Source organism: Euleptes europaea, chromosome 1 (assembly GCF_029931775.1).
Source record: "Euleptes europaea isolate rEulEur1 chromosome 1, rEulEur1.hap1, whole genome shotgun sequence".
NCBI lineage: Eukaryota > Metazoa > Chordata > Lepidosauria > Squamata > Sphaerodactylidae > Euleptes > Euleptes europaea.
Window position 1 is genome coordinate 48,349,397 of NC_079312.1, and position 22,063 is coordinate 48,371,459.

At 43.0% G+C, this 22,063-nt stretch overlaps 1 protein-coding gene across 1 annotated transcript in view; it reads right to left on the reverse strand.

The window, feature by feature from the left end:
* SUMF1 (sulfatase modifying factor 1) overlaps window positions 1-12,088 on the reverse strand; it is an 83,791-nt gene extending 71,703 nt beyond the window's left edge. Inside the window, exon 1 of the mRNA XM_056846804.1 lies at window positions 11,846-12,088. Coding sequence (XP_056702782.1) covers window positions 11,846-12,088 — 243 coding nt within the window. The remainder of the gene's footprint in view (window positions 1-11,845) is intronic.
* Between the last annotated feature and the right edge of the window lie 9,975 nt (window positions 12,089-22,063).

The following is a 22,063-nucleotide window of genomic DNA, read 5'->3' on the forward strand; positions in this document are numbered from 1 at the left end:
GAAATGTATTCTAGACAGAAGTTGTCTGTGTTTTTAGACAAGGGAGGAGTTTGGGTGCCCAGTTCTATCAGTCTTCCTTTCTGGAAGAGGAAGACAAAGGGAGAGGTTTTTCTCCCTCTCTTATAATACTAGAACATGGGGTCATCTGCTGAAGCTGGAGGGTGAGAGATTCAAAACAGATAAAAGGAAGTATTTCTTCACACAATGCATAGTTAAATTGAGAAACTCCCTGCCCCAGGATGGCTGCCAACTTTGAGGGCTTTAAGAGGGGAGTGAAAATGTTAATGGAGGATAGGGTTATCCATGCTAATAGTCAAAATGGATACCAGTCGTGATGTGTACCTATTCTCTCCAGGATCAGAGAAGCATGCCTATTATAATAGGTGCTGTGGAAGACAGGCGGGATAATGCTGCTGCAGTTGTCTTGTTTGTGGGCTTCCTAGAGGCACCTGGTTGGCCACTGGGTGAACAGACTTCTGGACTTGATGGGCCTTGGTCTGATCCAGCAGGGCCTTTCTTATGTTCTGAGGAAGAGGAGTTGGTTTTTATACCCCACTTTACCTTTAAGTAGGCTCAAAGCGGCTTAAAATCACCTTCCCTTCCCCTCCTCACAACAGACACCTTGTGAGGTAGGCGGGGCTGAGACCATTCTCAGAGAACTGTGACTAGCCCGTCACCCAGCTCTTAACCACTACACCACACTTGCTCTGATCAAGTGTGTTTTACAGGCTAGGCTCCTACACCTTTAAAAAGCCTCATGACAAGCAGAAATTCAAAAAATAAACCCCTTTCCCACCACAAACATACAGAAGAGCTGCTCCATTTGTGGCCCCTTTCCTGTACAGCAGTTGACTTCGCCATCTGTGATAAATTCCTTTATATCAAATCTTATGCATCTGGACAAAGGTGGCTTGGAAGAATAATTCTGGGGAAAACCCCTTTGAAATAACAGACCTGTCTCCAGAAGTGTTTTCAGCCCTGATTTTGCGTTCTAAGCCTGACTGGATTCAAGGCTAGCAATACCTCCTGTATCATTCAAACTCACCAGGTGTCTAAATAGATAGTGATGATTGCCGATCAGCTGGGAGTTGTGTGTTCTCTTACACACCGCTTGAAATCTTTCCTGCAAGGGTACCGCCTGAGTGCCAGAATTTCTTCTGATCGAAATAAAACATAAACTGGCAACGATACAGACTATGAAACTGACCATCTTTAAATTTCTTGCTGAGTCATTACTCAAACGATTCAAAAGTTGGCTTGGCTATCACAGATTAATGGCTTACTTCTCGGTTATCTCTGGAAAACACAGGAGTCGTTCAAATATTAAGGCAAAACAAAACCCTTCAGTGGGTTAGAAAAATCGCAGCCTCCCATAATGACATAGGCAGACAGTCTTATCCATATACAAAGGAAGCCCCTCAGGAGTCATTACAGACATTGAAATTGGAATGATTCCAGAGTTTGTGCTGGAGGAGAAGGAAGAAGAAGAAGAGGAAGAAGAATTGGTTTTTATATGCTGACTTTCCTTACCACTTAAGGAAGATCAAACCGGCTAACAATCACCTTCCCTCCCCTGTGGAGGGAACAGAGACCCTGTGAGGTAGGTGGGGCTGAGAGAGCTCTAAGAGAGCTGTTACTAGACCAAGGTCACCCAGCTGGCTTCACGTGTAGGAGTGGGGAAACCAACCCGGTTCACCAGATTAGCGTCCGCCGCTCATGTGGAGGAGTGGGGAATCAAACCCAGTTCTCCAGATTAGAGTCCACTTCTCCAAACTACAGCTCTTAACCACGTTTAACCACTACACCACACTGGAATAAAATATTGTTACTCTTTAAGGTGCCACAAGAGTCTTTTTCATACTTCTTCGAAATGGACCTGCTTAAGATCATTCTTTAGGTTAACAGTGAATTTATCTGTAGTAAACATCAGAGATGCCTTGACCATTGTCTTATTTTCTAAGCTTATATTATTATTTTTTAATGAGAGGAAGGGTAATTGGAGTGAAAGACTGCAGATTGTAATTCATTAAAATATTCGACATTTTGCAAGATCTAGCAATGTGTATGGCTGATTCTTTCCCAACCAGTGATGTACTATACATATAATACTCCAGCAATCAAGATGTTTTTGTATGCCTATTATCTAAGGACAGTCTTGCTGAATCAGATCAAGGACTCAACTAGTTTACTACTCTGGATCTAACAGTGGCCAGCCAGATGTCGTGCTTGTAAACTTCCTAGAGACATGGAGATTATCCCTATGCTTCAGGTTCCCTCATAGAAGAGAATGGTGGGATAGAAATGAAGTAAATAAATAAAGCTGATAGTAGGAAATGCTGTTCTTCTTCTGAACATGGAAGTCCCATTCTTACCTATTATGACAAAATCACCAATAAAACTCTCAATAAAACTTGCCATCAGTTTTTAAACTATGCAGTTGGCAACTGCTTGCCTTTTAGAAGGACCTTGAGAGTCTAATGCCTCTAACTAAAGAGACAAACAAGGAAAGGGGTCATTACAAAAACCCATCAGCACTGCTCCTTTGACTTAATTTTGCTTGCAGTCATGTTTGCTGAATTAATTTGCCCGTATTAGCTCACATTCTAAGCTGCCGTCAGCAGGACAGAGAAATAACCGGAGTGGGGTGTGTGGGGGAATACATTCACAAATGCTATTTCTCTCAGCCAGACGAATAGTGGATGCTAGGGGAGCCAACTAATTAATATTTTCCTGGCATAACACCTGAGCTTCCCATCTTTGTAACACTTGGGGCGGGGGGGGGGGGGGCTTTTAGAATCATAGAGTTGGAAGGGAAAGGGGTATTCATGGCTATTAGTTAAAATGGATAATAGTCATGCTGCATACCTATTCTCTCTAGTATCAGAGGAGCATGCCTATTATATTAGGTGCTGTGGAACACAGGCAGGATGGTGCTGCTGCAGTCGTCTTGTTTGTGGCTTCCTAGAGGCACCTGGTTTGGCCACTGTGTGAACAGACTGCAGGACTTGATGGGCCTTGGTCTGATCCATCAGGGCCTTTCTTATGTTCTTATCTCCCAACATTTTATGATTGCTCCCCAAGATGGCCGTTTTGTGGTGGCATCCATGACCCTTTCTCAATTTTCCAAACGAGCCCACAGGCTCAAAAAGGTGGGAACCCCTGGTATAACTAAAGAGTTGAACTGTGGTAGCTGACACACAATAGGATTGCTCTGCCTTAAGAATAACTTCTGACAATGACAATGTTGGTACAGTTATCAGCCATCGCCTCTGTTAATACTTCCTGTGTACCAAGTGGTTTGTAATTCACCTTTCGCTCATGTTTACAAGCACACCTTGAGGTAGCTTGCACTGAAAGACAGTGACTTGCCAAGCCGGCCTGATGAAATTCATGAACAGGGATTTGCACCTAAGTCTCTCACATCCAGTATTCTAGCCACTGTAAACTACTGTCACGGTCTCTGACATAATTATGGTATTTTGTGTACATGTGCAGAATTAATTCCATGTAGAGCTTGAACACAACATACAAACTGAACCACAAACTGCAGAGGTTTGTGTAATGAAAAGCCTGGCAAAAGCTTGCAAAATGCAAACGTTCTTAGAACAAGCTGACTGAATTCTCTCAAGGTCTGTTCTTTCAAGAGCTAACTAACTTACCCTGGTCTTGTCCTTGAAGGGAGAAGATCAGAGTCATTCTTCACTATCTGCCAGAAAGGTGTATCTGAAATTACCCTTCCTGATTCAGCTGCCAGCTGCTCATATCTCAAGAGCAGAAACGTCCTGCTATCCTCAAACCTTGAGAAGGTCTAATCAAAGACCTCAAGGCTATAAATGCAGTAAGCTTCTTGCTTTCTATAACCTTGCTGAAGGCTATGCTTCCTACTGACCAGATGGTTACATGTTACAATGTGAGCAATAATTGTGTTTTATGATTTATATAGTTACATATTGTATTGTAGATTTCTAAATAGTCTCATTTAATGCGTATTGTACTGAAGATGAGAATGGTATGAAAATTGAGTATATGGAGTGATCATGGAGCTCAGAAATGATTGTTTATACTTTAAGCAAAATAGACTGAAAGGAAAGGAAGTCCATATTTGGTCATGAGGAGAAGCTAATAATCTGAACAGCTGCAACTGTACATTATTGCACTGCTCATGTTATCTGAAAGTGGGGAGGAAGATATCCCTCCTGGTGGTAAAATCAACACTCTTAATGAGTCTGAAACAGTATAAATACAGCCACAGTAAGCCCAGAGAATCAGAACTTTCCAAAGGCTCTCAAGAAAAGGCTGACTGGTATGTATGGCTTAAATACATTACACTAGACTTTATGAATTAGATACTTTGAACTGAATCAGAATAATTTGACTGTTATATTTTAGAAGTTGAATTTTGAAACTGAATAGTATGTAAGACTTGCTCGCTTTTACTTCATACATTGTAAATACATACATTGTACTTTGACAAGAGTTTTTATAGAAGTGTTAAAGACTCGATAATCTGTATTTACACATATTTTACTAGAAGTATATCGATAAAAAGACTTGCTTTTTAAAAGTAGGTAAAGTTGTTGAGTCCTGCTTACTCGATGACTGGCTGGATAAGATAACTTCACTTCTCAGTAAGTGATACATTCTAAGAGCCTGTCATCTGAACAGCTTGACCAGCTTCACTACTGCCTCAAGACTTTAAAACCTTGTGTTCCGACATATCCCTCAGACAGAACACACAGAAGTAAAATATATTCCCTAATTAGATTACTTAAAATCAGTATTGTCCTTAGTCATGTCCTAATCAGATATGTGGTGGTGAAGCCTCCAGCACACTCAGCTGTTCATAGATCTAGCATTGCTAGTGCACAATAGTGCCCTTACACTACAAAATGTTGGAGCTACAAGTGGTATAAAATGTAGTGGCCAGGATGTTGACTAGAGTGGGTTACAGGGACCACATCACTTCTGTTTTGTTCAGTCTTCACAGGCTCCCAGATTGCTTCCGGGACCAAGCCAAGGTGCTGGTATTGAACTTTAAACCAGCACGGTGCGGTGGTTCAGAGTGGCAGACTCTAATCTGGAGAACTGGGTTTATTTATTTATTTCCTCCACATGAAGCCTGCTGGGTGATCTTGGGCCAGTGACAGTTCTCTCCGAACTCTCTCAGCCCCGCCAACCTCACAAGGTGCCTGTTATGTTTCGGGAGGGGAAGGGAAGGTGATCGTATGCCGCTTTGAGACTCCTTATGGTAGAGAAAAGTGGAGTATAAAAACCAACTCTTCTTCTATGTGACTTGGGGCCAGCACACCTTAAGGACAGCCTGCTCCCTTATGAAGCTACCTGACCACTACCTGTTGGAAGCCCTGCTTCAGGCACACACACACCCACAATTTAAGGTTAGAAAGGGAACAACCCAAGAATGACCTTCTCAGTTGTGGCACCAAATTTATGGAATTCCTCTCCAGCAGGAGATTTTGTTTGCCCCCTCTCTGTCTTAAACCAGCAGGTGAAGACTTTTCATCCGTAAAACAAACTTTCAGTTAGGTCACAAGGTCTACCAGAAACCAACTCACACACATCGCTACTTACACAAAAACTCTAACCACCACCCCCGACAGAAAAGAGGAATAATCAAAACATTAATGGACTATGCAAGACAGATCTGTGAACCACAGTTTCTCAAGGAAGAAACTAATCATCTAAATTACGCACTGCTAGCAAACAGCTATTCCAGAAATGAAATCAGAAGGGCCATTAAACCAAACAAAAAACAGAAAACTCAGGAAAAACAGTCTCCCATAGGAAAGGTATTCTTGCCATTTATTAAAGGAGTCACTGATAGGATGGAGAAACCTTTGAAAAAACATAACCTACAAACGGTGTTTAAACCCACCAAGAAAATACAACAGATGATACGATCAGCAAAAGACAAAAGAGACCCCTCACCTCTGCAGGAGTATATCGTATACTTTGCAGCTGTGGACAAGTTTACATCGGGACCACAAAACGCAGCATACAAACAAGGATAAAAGAACATGAAAGATACTGCAGACTTGGCCAACCTGAGAAATCAGCAGTGGCTGAATATGGACACAAACAGGACACAGGGTCTTATTCCAAGACACTGAAAGACTGGACAATTCTACCAACTATTTTGTCAGATTGCACAGAGAAGCCATTGAAATTCATAAACATCAGCACAACTTTAACAGAAAAGAAGAGAGTTTAAGAATGAATAGGGCTTGGCTTCCTGTCCTGAAAACCTCCAGACTAACAAAGACTACAGTCCACAATAGCCATGTGGATTAGCTTTGGATTTCACACATTACCAGATCACTTCAGGATACAATGGTTCCATATTAACATACCACACCCTCATTAGCACATTATCTTGATACTTACAGGACAATGATTAGCACATTACCTTTGATACTTTATGCAGGACATTGATTCAGCTCAAACCCGCCTTTCTGACTATATATTACTCTTCCTACACACTTGACACTGAGAGACACTGTCCTTCAGTGTTACTCCTCTGAAGATGCCTGCCACAGCTGCTGGCGAAATGTCAGGAAAGAAAATACCAAGACCACGTTCACACAGCCCAGATAACCTACAAGAACTGAAGACATTTCTGTTTCGTTTGGAGTCCAGTTCAGTGACCCTCCTTCCTGCTTGTTTAAATGTCTGCATTTTTATTGCTTTATAGTATGCATTTTTTAATTTGTTTTAACATTTTGGTTGTTTGCCCCCTTGAGGACCCTGAACTGAGTGGAAAGATGGCATAAAAATGATAAAAAATAAATAAAATAAATAACATTTAAAGCTGAATGGAGTTGCCAGCGGAATGAGATCTGGGCTGAGCTGTTGTTCGTCCTCTGTTATAGGTACTGAACCCAGGCATAGTCAGAGGCATGAGTCTTTGACAGAAGCAGGACAGTAAGAGCCAAAGGGGTCTTTGCCCCTGGTCCACACCCTATGGCCCTGAGGTTAGCCACACCAGCATATCCAGGAACAACCAAGGAGCTGTAGTATTTGTTCTTTTCCATTTATTTAAAATTTTGTAAGCCTCTGTGAGTCCCCATGGTGGAGAAAGCAGAAGAAGAAGAGTTGGTTTTTATATGCCGACTTTCTCTACCACTTAAGGGAGACTCAAACCGGCTTACAGTCACCTTCCCTTCCCCTCCCCACAACAGACACCCTGTGAGATAGGTGGGGCTGAGAGAGCTCTAACAGAGCTGTGACTAGCCCAAGGTCACCCAGCTGGCTTTGTGTGGAGGAGTGGGGAAACAAATCCAGTTCACCAGATTAGCCTCTGCCATTCATACGGAGGAGTGGGTAATCAAACCCGGTTCTCCAGATCAGACTCCACCGCTCTTAACCACCACACCATGAGGGCAGATATACTTAATAAACTTAGAATTATGAAACTTTGAAATTAATGCAACTGGTATTGCATGTTCTGTTTCAGTGTATAGTTCTGGCAAGCATTTACTAAAATGCTCCTGTGCAAGAAAAGCCAGGAACACTCTATATGGACAAGTATGGCACAAAAAAAGCACACTTAGAACAATGCCTGCAACACAACAGCTCAAGAGAGTCAAAATAGAACTGGTGGAGCCAAACAAAGCCAAGCAGCCCATTCCTGAGGATTGGGCTGAAAGTGGAGGCGGCATGACCCCGCCCCCAGCATAAGTGCCCTCTTATCATGGAATAAGAGGTACTTATGCTGGTGGCAGGGGCAGTTCTGTCAGTGCCTGGATGCTGTGGAGCTGTGCGGTGCTCCTCCGATGCCGCAGCCTCTCTAGGACCTAAATACCGAAAGACAAATGTGGCGCTGGTGTGTATGTGTGTGTGTGTGGGGGGGGGGGTTGTTCCCAGGGGCAGAGCTGACTGTAGTCAGCTTCCTAAGCCCCTCCAGCCCGGGAACACTCTGTCCAGCAACAGTGTTGTTGCACCAGGTTTTTCTTGGCGCAGCATCCCTGTTTTCAATGAGGCTACTTTCCCCATTTTCACTTTTTTGTTTTGTAAAGGAGGGGTAGCCTTGAAATGTAGTGTTGGAGGAGAGTGTTATGGATACCGTGGATTGCCAAAAAACAAATCAGTGGGTTATAGATCAAATCAAGCCTGAACTGACCCTAGAAGTGAAAACGACTAAACTAAGGCTATCGTATTTTGGTCACATCATGAGACGACAACAGTCACTGGAAAAGACAGTCATGCTAGGAAAAGTTGAGGGCAGCAGGAAAAGAGGAAGACCCAACAAGAGATGGATTGACTCTACAAAGGAAGCCGCAGCCCTCAATTTGCAAGATCTGAGCAAAGCTGTCAAAGATAGGACATTTTAGAGGACTTCCATTCATAGGGTCGCCATGAGTCGGAAGAGACTTGACGGCACTTAACACACACACACAGCTTTGCAGTGGTCGGGAAACCTCTTTGGAGATGCCACCTTGGCCACGCCATCCTCAATCGCTGCAAAGGCTCAGGAATGAACTGAAGAACATACTGTCCAATTCCTCCTCCTTTTGTACAGCTGCACCTTCCACAGCTAATAATCCACCAGCACAAATCAATCTACAAGCAGCTATATAGATCCAATTTCCATTCAGAAGATGTTGGATAGCAGACACACAGTGGCACATCATCCCACAAACAGAAGAAAGGACCAGAACAGCCTTGCCAGAATGTTTACTCCAGCAGCAAAGGCAGCCATTTGGCTTTTGCTAGTTTGCTGATCAAACACCTTTTTTTACTCTGCCAAGTCCCAGAGGAATTTGAAAAGATTTGTATTCATTTACAGACACATTACATTTTGTAAGTTCCCTGCCTCTTATTTTGCATGCCAAAATCTCCGAGATGAAAGGCAACCAAGTGGAGCTACCAAACAGAGCAACCAGTGGCTCATGGATTTACACCCACTTTGATCTGGTTACAACTGAAATGGATTATCACAAAGCCTGAAAAACTGAAACAGCTGTACAATTTGCATACTCTTTTCAGCAGATGGAATTTATATTTATCCCTTAAGCCAGTCCACGATGTAATCCATACATGGTTTTAAACCAGCAAGCTCCCATTTACATCAAACTAGTACAGTGGTGATAATAGCCAGCACTCTGTCATGAGTCCTATAAATAATGCCCTACACCTGCAAGTAACCCTGACACATACCAGTCCTACTTGTTCTAGAAAACCTTTCTTGAATGAGATTCTTAAACTTTACCAAAGTTTATTGCTTCATTGCATTGCCCCCCACCGCAACATTTAACCTAAATCTATCTTCTTAAGTAGCTGAAAGTAGCATCCTGTTTCACACAGTGGCCAGCCAGACGCTACTGAAAGATTTATAAAGCAAGGCATGATGGCAAAAAGTTCCCCCTGCTGTCCCCCCCACCCCAGCACTGGCATTCAGAGATACCATTTAGCTATCATAGCCAATAGCTATCAATAGCTCATGAATTTGTCTAATCTCCTTTCAAAGCAGACTAAACTAGTGGAAACCATGTGGCAATAAATTACGCTTCCTAGGTTTCAGCTCTGTTTTTAACAAAGTAACACAAAGCTTGCAATTCTCAGAGAATACATTCTCAAGCTGCACTTACCCTTACGGTGCATAAATTAGTCTTCCAGACCTTTGTGAAGTGATCACACTCATTAGTAATGTCCTTAAAATCTCTATGCAACAGAATCAAATGTAAAGCCTTAAAACATGCAGATCATAATTTTGTTTCCTAGACAATAACATGTCATTTTTTCACTATTCCATCTCTAAAGACTGTCCATGCACTGTTTGCCTGATGAATCTTACTGCAACCCCCAGTTTATCCTCTAAAAAGTCAACAGCCTGAGACCCCAGAAAGCCCCTGATAGTCATAATGAGGCAGCACTACGCCTCACCTATGCAGGAACTCTCTTAATTTTAGTTGATCCAAACCAAATCATGGTTTGGTAGCATATGGCTATATAACAGAAAAGAAAACTGAACTGGAAAACCAAGATCACAGAGCAACACAAAGAACTGGAACAATCATGTAACTAGGTGTTTATTGTTGGTGCATGTCACACTATAGAATCATACAGCTGGAAGGGGTCATCAGGGTCATCTAGTCCAACCTCCTGCCCAATGCAGGAATTTCACAACTACCTCCCCCACACACACCCAGTGACCCCTACTCCATGCCCAGAAGATGGCCAAGATGCCCTCCCTCTCCTAAACTGCCTCTCAAGAACTGCCTAAGGTCATAGAATCAGCATTGCTGACAGATGGCCATCTAGTCTCTGCTTAAAAACCTCCAGGGAAGGAGCACTTACCACCTCCTGAGGAAGCCTGTTCCACTGAGGAACTGCTCTGTTAGAAATTTCTTCCTAATGTCTAGATGGAAACTCTTTTGATTAATTTCAACCCGATGGTTCTGGTCCAACCACACATACATAGTTTGATATATGCTATTGTGTTAGACTGCATGCATATCAAATCTAATTTGCTTTTCAAAAAATGTTACATGATGGTGAGGCACTGATAGTACTTCTTAAGTTCTCTGGAAAGAGATTGCTCCATAGGAATAAAAACAACACATTTATTGTAGCTCCATAAATCAACAACCTTCCTAACAGCAGCAGCCGCTAGGAGAAAGGGAAAAAAAGCAGGAATCGAAAGTGAGTCCTGGAGCATACCGCCCCTTATTTAAAAGGCTAAGGTCCCACACAATTAGATATGGCAAACCAGAGAGGACAATACGTTACAGTACTAATGTAAAAACATGACTGGAATAACTTGAAAAGAAAATAACACTAGGAAAAGTTGAAGGCAGCAGGAAAAGAGGAAGACCCAACACGAGATGGATCAGCTCAGTAAAGGAAGCCACGGTCCTCAGTTTTCAAGACCTGAAGCAAGACTGTTAACGATATGACATTTAATAATTCATAGGGTTACCATAGGTCAGAAACAACTCAACAGTATTTCAGACACACAAAACATGACCCTTCACAACTAAGGAGGAGGTTTTTATACCCCGCTTTTTCCCTATCTCTAAGGAGTCTCAAAGTGCCTTACAATTACCTTCCCCTCCCCACAAGAGGCACCTTGTGAGGTAGGTGAGGCTGAGAGAGTTCGGAGAGAACTGTGACTAGCCCAAGGTCACCCAGCAGGCTTCATGTGGAGGAGTGGGGAAACCAACCCGGTTCACCAGAATAGAGTCCACCGCTCCTAACAACTACACCATGCTGGCTATGACAGTTGCTGGGAGCTAAGCACCACAGGGCTCAGAGACAGAATCTGCACTTGGATAGGACACCAACTCAGCCTGCGGACGGTAACTGAGGGATGAGGTAAACCGATGGAAACATCTGTAGAATCCACTGGAACGCTTAGGGGGCTTTCGCACATCCTGAATAATGCACTTGCAATCCACTTTAACGATTAGTAGAAAAGAGCAAGAGTCCAGTAGCCCCTTAAAGACGAACAAAAATATTTTCTGGCAGGGTATGAAGATATCTGAAGAAGTGAGCTGTGGCTCACGAAAGCTCATACCCTGCCAGAAAACATTGTTGTTCGTCTTTAAGGGGCTACTGGACTCTTGCCCTTTTCTACTACTGCAGACAGACTAACACGGCGACCCACTGGGAATTATCTTCACTTTAACGATTGTTCGCAAGTGGATTTTGCCGTTTCACACAGTAAAACCCAGCTGGAAAGTGCCTTGAAAGTGGATTATTCAGGATGTGTGAAAGCGCCCTCAGGCTCCACAGCAGTTACCCCTCTTCCCCCCCCCACCGCGCGCGCACACACACTGTACCCTTCCACGCCACCAAGGCCATCAGCCGACCACCCCCTTCGCCTCACCTGGCTGCCCTCCTTTTTCGAGTCCGCCGCCTCCAGCTGCTGGGAAGCACTAGCCTCCCGGGAGTATTTCCGCGCCTCCGCCTCCCCGCCGCCGGCCCGGTTGGTGCCGCAGCCGCAAGCCCCTCGGCCCCCTCCCCCAGCCCTCCCGGCCCCGTCGCCGCCCTGCCAGCACGTCGCCGGCCCCGGCCACAGCGCCCAACAAGCAACAGCTACCCACAGCGGCGCCTGCCTGGGCGCAGCCATGATGGGCGGAGGATCACGTGACAGAGAAGCGGTCAGCTGACCTCCTTCCGGGCAGGGTGCTTTCCAGCCGGCGGCCGCCTCCGGCTGCAGGAGTTCTTCCTGGGAACTGTGGATTCCCTTTTTTTATTTTGGTAATTTTTATTAATTTTTATAATATAAATTGTATTTTTGTTGGTTCTTGTAGGTTATCCGGGCTGTAGTAATTTTTGTTATTTTTGTTTTGTTTTTATTGTTGTTTCTTTTGTTTTATATTATAAAATTAATTAAAAATTAATTTTTAAAAATTTTTTTTAAAGCAACTGTTGATTCCAAGGGGACTTGCTCCCTGCCCACAAGCTAACAGTTTTATGCAACCATAATAACAAGAAAAGTCTAGACCCCTGGTTCCCAACCAGGGGTCCACGAGAACTAAATTAAGGTCCGCAAAACAAAGTTATAAAACTATAATAAATTAATATTTTCAATTAAAAGTTCTCTATTATAAAAATATATATTCAAATATTATTCTAAGTTTAATGTTTAACTAACTTATGATTAAAGTTTATTTTCAAATTCTCTGAATTTTTATTTTGAACCTTGGGGTCCCTGCACCGAACAAAAAAGTCCTAGTGGTCCCTGGTCAAAAAAAGGTTGGGAACCACTGGTCTAAACATATACATCCCACTCTTTTATTTTTTTTGCAAGATGCACAAACCACGATCTGGGGTTTCCCTCCTCCTCCCCTTTTTATCTCTCGCAACCTGTTTCCTTTTTAGCTAGGAAGGAATCCCATTTCAGTTGTATTTCCTTCCGCTTTGCAGTTGCAGTTTTTAGGGGGCTGGATCGTCACACTCCACTTGGCTCTATGAAAATCGCTCGAAGGAGTTGTAGGCTAGTGAGGAAGTAGTATCTGATGCAATGGGCCAGGGCGGTTTGAAAGCGAGAGCATGTGACCCTGCTGAAATTCCCTTTTCTGAACCGTACTTTGTCTCAAGTTGATTTTGCAAATGGGAGGGGAACTGTCTTTCCATACAAAGCAACCTTGCAGTAAGCAAAATCACTGAAGCAGCATCGTTGTCCGCTTTCTAGCGGCTGAAGCAGAGGTCTTTTCTCATCTGAGCCCTGCTGTGGGACCCTGTAACTGGAGAGGCTGGGGGAGGCATCTGCTACTGAATATGTGTACGTCCCAAAAGATTCTGAGATTTTAAACAGCTATGTGATGGGATTCTAATCTGGGGTGGGGGCCTGTGGTTCAGTGGAAGAGCCTCTCTTTTACATGCAGAAAGTCTCCAGGTCAGTCCCCGATGTCTCCAGCTATAAAAGGACCAGGCAGAAAGTGACTTGAAAGACCTCTAGCTAAAACCCTGGTGAGCTGTTGCCAGTCTGAGTAGACAATACTGACCCTGATGTCAACCTGCAGGTACTAGCTAGAGATCTCCTGCTATTACAACCGATCTCCAGCGAATAGAAATCAGTTCACCTGGAGAAAATGGCCGCTTTGGCAATTGTATTCTATGGCATTGAAGTCCCTCACCTGCCCCAACCCCACCCTCCTCAGGCTCTGCCCCAAAAACCTCCTGCTGTGGCGAAGAGGGACCTGGCAACCCTACTGATGGACCAATGGTCTGATTCAGTAGAAGGCAGCTTCATGTGTGTTGGTGTGTGACATGGCACTGTTCTCTTGACCTCAGGTGCATTGATATGAACATGTTAACCAAATTACATACATTAACATACTGTGCAAATTTATTGAAGCTCATAAAATAATACATTACATAATTTAATGGGGGTTGCCAACTTGTTTGGTTCTCTGCTGTTAAAACTGTACAAACACAAACTCAGGCACATTTGTGTGTGTAAAGTACCTTCAAGTCAAAGCCGACTTATGGCGACCCCTTTTGGGGTTTTCATGGCAAGAGACTAACAGAGGTGGTTTGCCAGTGCCTTCCTCTGCACAGCAACCCTGGTCTTCCTTGGTGGTCTCCCATCCAAATACTAACCAGGGCTGATCCTACTTAGCTTCTAAAATCTGACGAGATCAGGCTAACCTGGGCCATCCAGGTCAGGGCCAGGCATATTTATGTGGAAGTAAATCCTGTTGGCTTCAAAAGGAGTTACTCCCTTGTAAATGTGCTTGCAGCTGCGACCTTGATCTGAATAAATCCAACTATCAGAATATCATAATTTTTAAATTTAAAGTGTAGATCAGATATCAGCATTTTTAAAGCATGTAGTAAAACCTACCCAGACCTGGATGGCCCAGGCTAGCCCAATCTCACCAGATCTCAGAAGATAATTAGAGTTGGCCCTGGTTAGTACTTGGATGGAACACCACCATGGAAGTCCAGGGTCTCCATGCAGAGGCAGACAATGGCAAATCACCTATGTTCATCTCTTGCTTTGAAAACCCTACAGAGTTGCCATAAGTTGACTGCAACTTGATGACACTTTCCACCACTACCAGTAAAATGTATGTTTTTAGTCCTTATGTCACAGAATGGGCAAAAGAAAATGGCCCCATTAGCTGCCAAGCTGCAGTTTTATACATTAGCTACATAGAATAAAATGCCATTGAAATTAATACCCTTATTTCCAAGTATACATAAAATCTGATAACTCCATTTTACATAAGTTATGAACTGCTTGAGCAGAAAGGCTACAGCTTGGCAAAATCATTTTTGGCAGCACTGCTCATTTAGTTATCCTGTACAGATGGTACATAGCTTTGGTTGCAGTTTACCAGTTCAAAAATAATCTTCATGCAGCCAGATCCTAAGCACGTTTTATTCATCCATAAATCTGACTGAATATAATTAACCTTACTTCCAGGTAAGTGTGCAAAGGATTGCAACCATGATGCCTTACCAAAATATCTTCATTTTATTGTGGACGTGGTTACCTTATCAATACACTAATATGTGAGGCAAAGTATACTTGAAGTTCTGTGGAGGCTACAGCATACTCCAGTAAGGGAGATACAGCACTGCATTCCCTGTAGATCTGTGAAGTTGTGGCATGGAAGCTCATTCTTTACAGCAGAGAGCACTTATTAAAACAGAACCCAGCGGAAGTAGTGATCTGGGTCTATGTTACAGAATTTATAGTTGGAAATTATTATCTAGCCCAAACCTAGCTTGAGTTCTACTCAGTCATGCAAAACAACTGATGTCCATCTGAATCGAAAGGCACATCCAGATAGTGTAATGGGGCTCAGGTGATCATTACAACGCGGGTGAGTGCCATCCTAAACAGAGTTACACCCTTTGAGCCCATTGTCTTTAGTGGACTTAGAAGAGTGTAACTTTGCTTAAGGTAGCCCAGCACATGAACAACCAGTCTTCAAGCATCATACTATAAGGAGATCTCCCTTGCTAGTTCAAGATGAGTCTCTGTATAAATAGCTCATATCTTGATGGATTGCTTATTTATCCAGATTATACTAAAACTTCATAGAAAATCACAGATCTATTCATAAAATATACCCAAGAGAAATAATTACCTTTAATGTTTTGATTTGCATGTTGTAAACTGGCTTATTTTGTTAGCTGATGAAAAGTGATATATACAATTGTTTTAAATAAATAATTGCCATTACCGTACCATTAATTTACCCTAAATTATTGGTGTGATTGATCTGCGTGGTTTGGCTTCACAGTTAAATTTCCCCTCCGCAGCTTGGCTAAGTTCATCGCTATATTTACATAATGTCTCTGCAGACCTCTAAATAATACAAAAGAGCAGTGGCGCCTTGAAGACTAAAAACATTTGTTTCCGTATGAGTTTTTGTGAGTCACAGTTTCAGCAGATCTCTGAAGGAGTTCCTTAGTCCCAACAGTGTCTCTCACTTGGTGCTGAACAAATGCATATTTTAAACTTAAAATGAAGTAAAGAACATAAAACGTACCAATAATATACATATATATTTAAATGGTAAACGGGTTTTATTGAATGGACAATTGAGCAATATTAAAATGCATAGATTAAATGCAATATAAATTAGGAAGAATTGTTTAATAGCCCATTCCTAAAGGGGGGGTGGAGCTGCATAAGAGCTGGCGTGACCCCTACACTGGCATCCATGCCACTTGTGCCATGCAACTTGTGCCATGCACTTGCACCATGCATGGACGCCAGCATAGGACGCCAGCATGTGCATTTTGCCCATGCTTTCTGGATTTGTGTTTAACCAGCATCCAGAAAACATGGGTAAACCGCGTGCAAACACACAGGGAGAGCGAGGCGACCTCTAACAGTCAGAAAATCCATGCACAATCAAGGTAAAGCCCTGAAGTAGTCAGCAGGGTGACCACGAGGAAACAGCCATGCATAAATAGCCAATGAGAGACAGATGATTCTCCCTGGGGAGGGAATTCCACGTTTTGGTGCCATGACCAAGAAGGTGCTTTCTTGCATTGCCACCTGTCTACCCTCAGATAGCAGGGGCAGCTGAAGCAGGGTCTCGGAAGGTGACCGGAGTAGATGGGTAGTGATGTCTGAAAGCAGCCTGCCTATTCATCTGCAAAGGACTTCATGGATGTTGACAGCATCTCATTCTATTTTTCATGGTTTCTGTTTGTCAAGTTTTTCCTTGTTTCCATCCTAAATATTTCTGCAGTAAGCAGCACCCTAAAGCCCTATTTTGCAAAAGACATACTGTGATATTATTCTGTCAAGGTTCGACATATGGGTAGCCAGGGTGGTCTTAACCAATGGCAACTGGGGCAAGCTGATCCAGCAGCAGCTCCCATCTGCCTCACATGGGGAGAGGACTGCCCTTTTCTTGGACCCCAGTAGCAGGGTATAGGTGCAGAAGGAGCCTGTCAGTGGGTGATAGTGATTCTGGAGACCATTCTAGATTCTTGCCTAGGGCCCCAGAATCACAGAGACCACACGTTGAGCAGTTTCAAACATGTTTCTATGTTAGGGTTCGGGAGGGAAGGCGGCATGGTATAGCCCGATCTCGTCAGATGTCAGAAGCTAAGCAGGGTCGGTACATGGAAGGGAGACCTTGAAGGAAGACTGCAGAGGAAGGCAATGGCAAAGTACCTCTGCTTCATCACTTGCCTTGAAAATCCCTTGCTGGGGTTGCCATAAATTGGCTACGACTTGACGGCTCTTTACACACACATGTTAGGGTTGTCAGTTTCCAGATGGGACAAACAATGTATCAACTAGTATCCAACCTTTGGTATAGAAGTATATTCAAGACTCACAATGTATATTAACGTGTTCATAAATGTATTTGTATATACATAAATATCAATTCAATAGTAACAAAGATACATATTACCTTTGTAATACAAGTCTTATAAATTAACACCTTTTAATACAGACTAAATACAAAATAAATTGAGACTATGGGCGAAAATGCATGGTCGCTTTATCCTCCTTTAATCCCTAATGTTTCGCCTAATGTGCGTTCGATCCTGGCTAAAGCAGGGATTAAAGGAGGATAAAGCGACCATGCGTTTCCACCCTATATTGCTTTTTCTTTCTTTTATGCAACACTTCTTCATGTATTATGTGTAGCAGGTTAACTCTGTGTTTAAGTTGTTAACAAGCTCCTAGGTTTGACTTGTTTCATAGAGGTTAACTTCCTCAGAATGATCTCAAACTTCTTTCTAGCAAAATTACAGAAAACAAAGAAGAAGTTAAGCTCTACGAAACAGCCCAGAGAAAAAAAAGTGTCCTGTTCCCTTAACAAAGGCTAAATAGAATTTTACTAATTGGGTTTTGTTATTTACCTTCAAGCCATGAAAAGCTTCACCTGCCCATTTCTACACATTAAATCTCTGTTAAAGGGACGGGGCATTGTTTTTCTTCAGGTTGCTGGCAACCCTACTTACAGTGTAATCCTAAACGGAATTACAGCTAGGGTTGCCAGCTCCAGGTTGGGGAATACCTGGAAATTTTGAAGGTGGAGCCTGAGGAGGGTGGGGTTTGGGGAGGGGAGGGACTTCAATGCCATAGAGTCCAATTGCAAAAGTGGCCATTTTCTCCAGGTCCACTGATCTCTATCAGATGGAGATCAGCTGAAATAGCGGGAGATCTCCAGCTACTACCTGGAGGTTGGCAGCCCTAATTACAGCTCTGTAAGTCCATTGAAGTCAATAGCCTCAGAAGAGTGTAACTCTGTGTAGAACTGTGTTAGTCCAGACAGCTTCAAACTGGTGGTATCTACTGAGAAAGGCTGGCTCAGATTGTAAACGCTATACTTAAAAGTGATCCCATTAACTTCAGTGGGACTTACTTCCAAATAAGGTGTTAGGATCAAACCTTGGAAGGCTGTAGTGGAGATTTTGGGGGATAGTGGGGTCAGGAGGCAAGCAGCCAGCCACTGGGAATTCAGGCTTAGCTCTAGAAAGAGAAGAAATATCCATTAAATTGTTTTCTAACGGCTAAGCATATCAAATGTCATCTGAATGGCTATGGATTATTTATTTTATCCTGTGAAACAACAACAAGCAAATTGTTGTCATGAATGCATAGAAATGTTTTGTTGTCTTTACAGTCTGGATAGGAATACGCTTACAAAGTTCTTTCCCCGTGTCTTGAAAGTTTCCAATGAGTTAAGAATACAGCGCTGAAAGTTTTCCTGAGCATGGTTTCTATTTATCTGCCTTGTTTTCCTTCCGTTTGGTGACGTACTTAGCAAAGCAACAGTGTGAAATAAAAACATATGCGCTCAAATATAATCAGGAAACCAAGCCTCTCATGCTGCTTTTTATGGGGGGGAGTGGGGTCAAGCTGTATTCAGTTTCTTACATTTTATACTGACAAGCAGACTAACAAATGGCAGCACATATTTCTCCAGCAAACTATACACCAGTTTTGTATAGTGATTGGACTAGGATCTGGGAGACCCAGATTCGAATCCCCACTCTGCCATGGAACTAGGGTTGCCAACCTCCAGGTACTACCTAGACATCTCCTGCTATTCCAACTGATCTCCAGCTGATAGAGACCAGTTCACCTGGAGAAAATGGCCGCTTTGGCAATTGGACTCTATGGCATTGAAGTCCCTCCTCTCCCCAAACCCTGCCCTCCCCAGGCTCTGCCCCCAAAACCTCCCGCCAGTGGAACCTTGCTGCGTGTCCTGGGTGCCACACACACACAGCTTAATCTTCCTCACAGGAGTGTTGTGAGGATACAATGAAGAGAGGAAAATAATGTGAGCCACTTTGGGTTGCCGTTAGGGAGAAAGACAGGGTATCAATGAAGTAAATAAAGATGCAAACAGTCCTGGAGGACTGAACCCATCCTGGGGAACAAAGTGTTATCATGCTGCCAAGTGGCAAGGAAGATTTTGCCACACATCTATTCTAGAAGGGAGAGAAATAGTTATCTGTCCTCAGGCTCAATTATAGCTATACAAAATTGATCCCCTGTCCTATTTCCTTTTTGCTGAAATGTATGCAGAAATCAGACAGAGTTCTAAATCTGCAGCTTTATAGATTGCCATCACTGTGTTCCCCAAGTTTCCTTCCTGAGAACATGTCTGCAAAACCATCTGGTGCATTTTTATTCCAACAGTCCTGCAGATATTTGAGCTGATTTTTTTAAAAATAGTTGCATTTTGCTTTTTTAAAAGCAATTGATATGGGGGGATTAAAAATGAGAAGATGTGATGTTATCTAGTTCTTCATTGCTTCTTTGGCGCTTGCCTATTGGGTAGGTTTTCTGGCCTGAGTGTTAATTTGTTTAGTACACTTTCATCCCGCTCTTCCTACAAGGAGGTCAAGGCAGTATACATCATTCTCCCCTCCTCCATTTTATCCTCATAACAACCCTATGAAGTAGGCTGGGTTGAGAGAGAATGACTGGGCCCAGGTCACCCAGCAAGCTTCATGGCCCATAGGGCTGCTGATGCTGACTTGGGAAATTCCTGGAGGTTTTGGGTGTGGCGTCTGGGGAGGACAGGGTTTGAGGAGGTGAGGGGCTGTGGCTCTGTGGTAGAGCATCTGCTTGCCATGCAGAAGGTCCCAGGTTCAATCCCCAGCATCTCCAGTTAAAGGGACCAGGCAAGTAGGTGATGTGAAAGACCTCAGCCTGAGACCCTGGAGAGCCGCTGCCGGTCTGAGTAGACAGTACTGACTTTGATGAACCAAGGGTCTGATTCAGTTCAAGGCAGCTTCATGTGTTAATGAGGGACTTCAGCAAGATATAATGCCATAGTCTACCCTCCAAATTAAAGCAAATCAAGATGTTAGGTAACACTTAGGGTTGTCAACTCTGGGCTGGGAAAAACCTGTATCCTGGAGAGGGGAGGGACACCAACAGGGTATAATTCCATAGAGTCTACCCTCCAAGATAGCCATTTTCTCCAGGGAAGCTGTGTAGTCTGGAGATCTCCAGGCCCTACCTGGAGGTTGGCAACCCCACAATATGTTGTTTTTCTGGCATTTTATGAGTATGGGGGAAACAATCTATAGGTAGGTCAAATAACTATTCATCTGGGAAGGGACGGGCAGCTATTGAATACTAACACACCCCAAGAATGCATGCAACCCATTCCTACGTGTGTTGGAAGCAGCTCCACAGAGTGTAGGGGGGTTACCACACTTTGTATTCCCAGCGATGTATTAAGAGTTTGAAAATGTTATAAAAAAAATCGCTTCAAAAGGGTTTTTGGATACCACGGCTTATAAATGGTTGGAAGACGTCTTCACAGCTAAAGGGACCAAACAAAGTGCGAACAGTATTTTTTATAACGTTTTCAAACTCTTAATTCATCGGTGGGAATACATAGAAAGTGCGAACAGTATTTTTTATAACGTTTTCAAACTCTTAATACATCGCTGGGAATACAAGTGCGGTAACCCCCTAGTTTTAGCCACTTGTTTCAGAACTTGGGAGAAGGCAGCAGAACCACATTGTGACTATATGCGAGGACCTTTGGATCCTAGTTTCCATTGACTTGATTTGGCCAGATTGTAGGCTATGAATGATCATTTGCTTAGCTGGGGATCAAAGAGATGCCCCGAATGGGCTTCAACTCTGCAGTCATGAACTGAACCCAAAAAAGGTTGTATGCGTGTGAAAGAATGCGTGTGTGTTATATGTATTATTTTTTTGCCACGGTTTTTCATCCTACAGGTTGTTTTTTTTAAGTGAAGGGGGAAAGACACATTACAAATAAGTAACAGCATCTCGATTTAGGTTGTATCTAGAGTGCAGCGCAAAATGAAACTCTGTACCAAGAATTCCTTCTTAAGATAACCATTTTCTATAACATATCTGACTTGATCAAATGTTATAAACTACGTGTGTGGGATCATTTCCTGTGTATTTAAATGCTTCTTGAACAGGGAATGGATGGGGGGATTTTAAAAGAGAGCATGTTCCTTTATTCTCTGACTGTGGGAAATTTAAAGTTGAGGTCAAGTGTAAGTGTTGTGAACGATTTGTAATAGGATTGCTACCTTAACCGATTCTAATCTTATTAATGGGATTTACAATAAAAATGCATTTTTAAACAACAGTGAGTTCCAGCTGTTGGACCACTTGGTTGTTATATAATTCTGTGTAGTGGCAGTCCTCGTTCTTTGGGTGTGCTTAAGGTCAGAATGGTCTGGGTATTAAAGATGATGATGATGATGAAGAAGAAGAGTTGGTTTTTATATGCCGACTTTCTCAACCACTTAAGGAAGACTCAAACCGGCTTACAATCACCTTCCCTTCCCCTCCCCCTGTGAGGTAGGTGGGTCTGAGAGAGCTCTAAGAGAGCTGGCTTCATGTGGAGGAGTGGGGAAACAAATCCAGTTCACCGGATTAGCCTCCACCACTCATGTGGAGGAGTGGGGAATCAAACCTGGTTCTCCAGATCAGAGTCCACTGCTCCAAACCACTACACCACACTGACTGCAAAGTATTTTAATTATGAAAGAATGTCTACTTTTAAGAACTAAAGTACATCTTTGGATCCCAATCAGGATAAGATTTGAGAAACATATTTTCTGATAGGCATATCTGAAAGAGCTTTTCTTCTGTATTCCT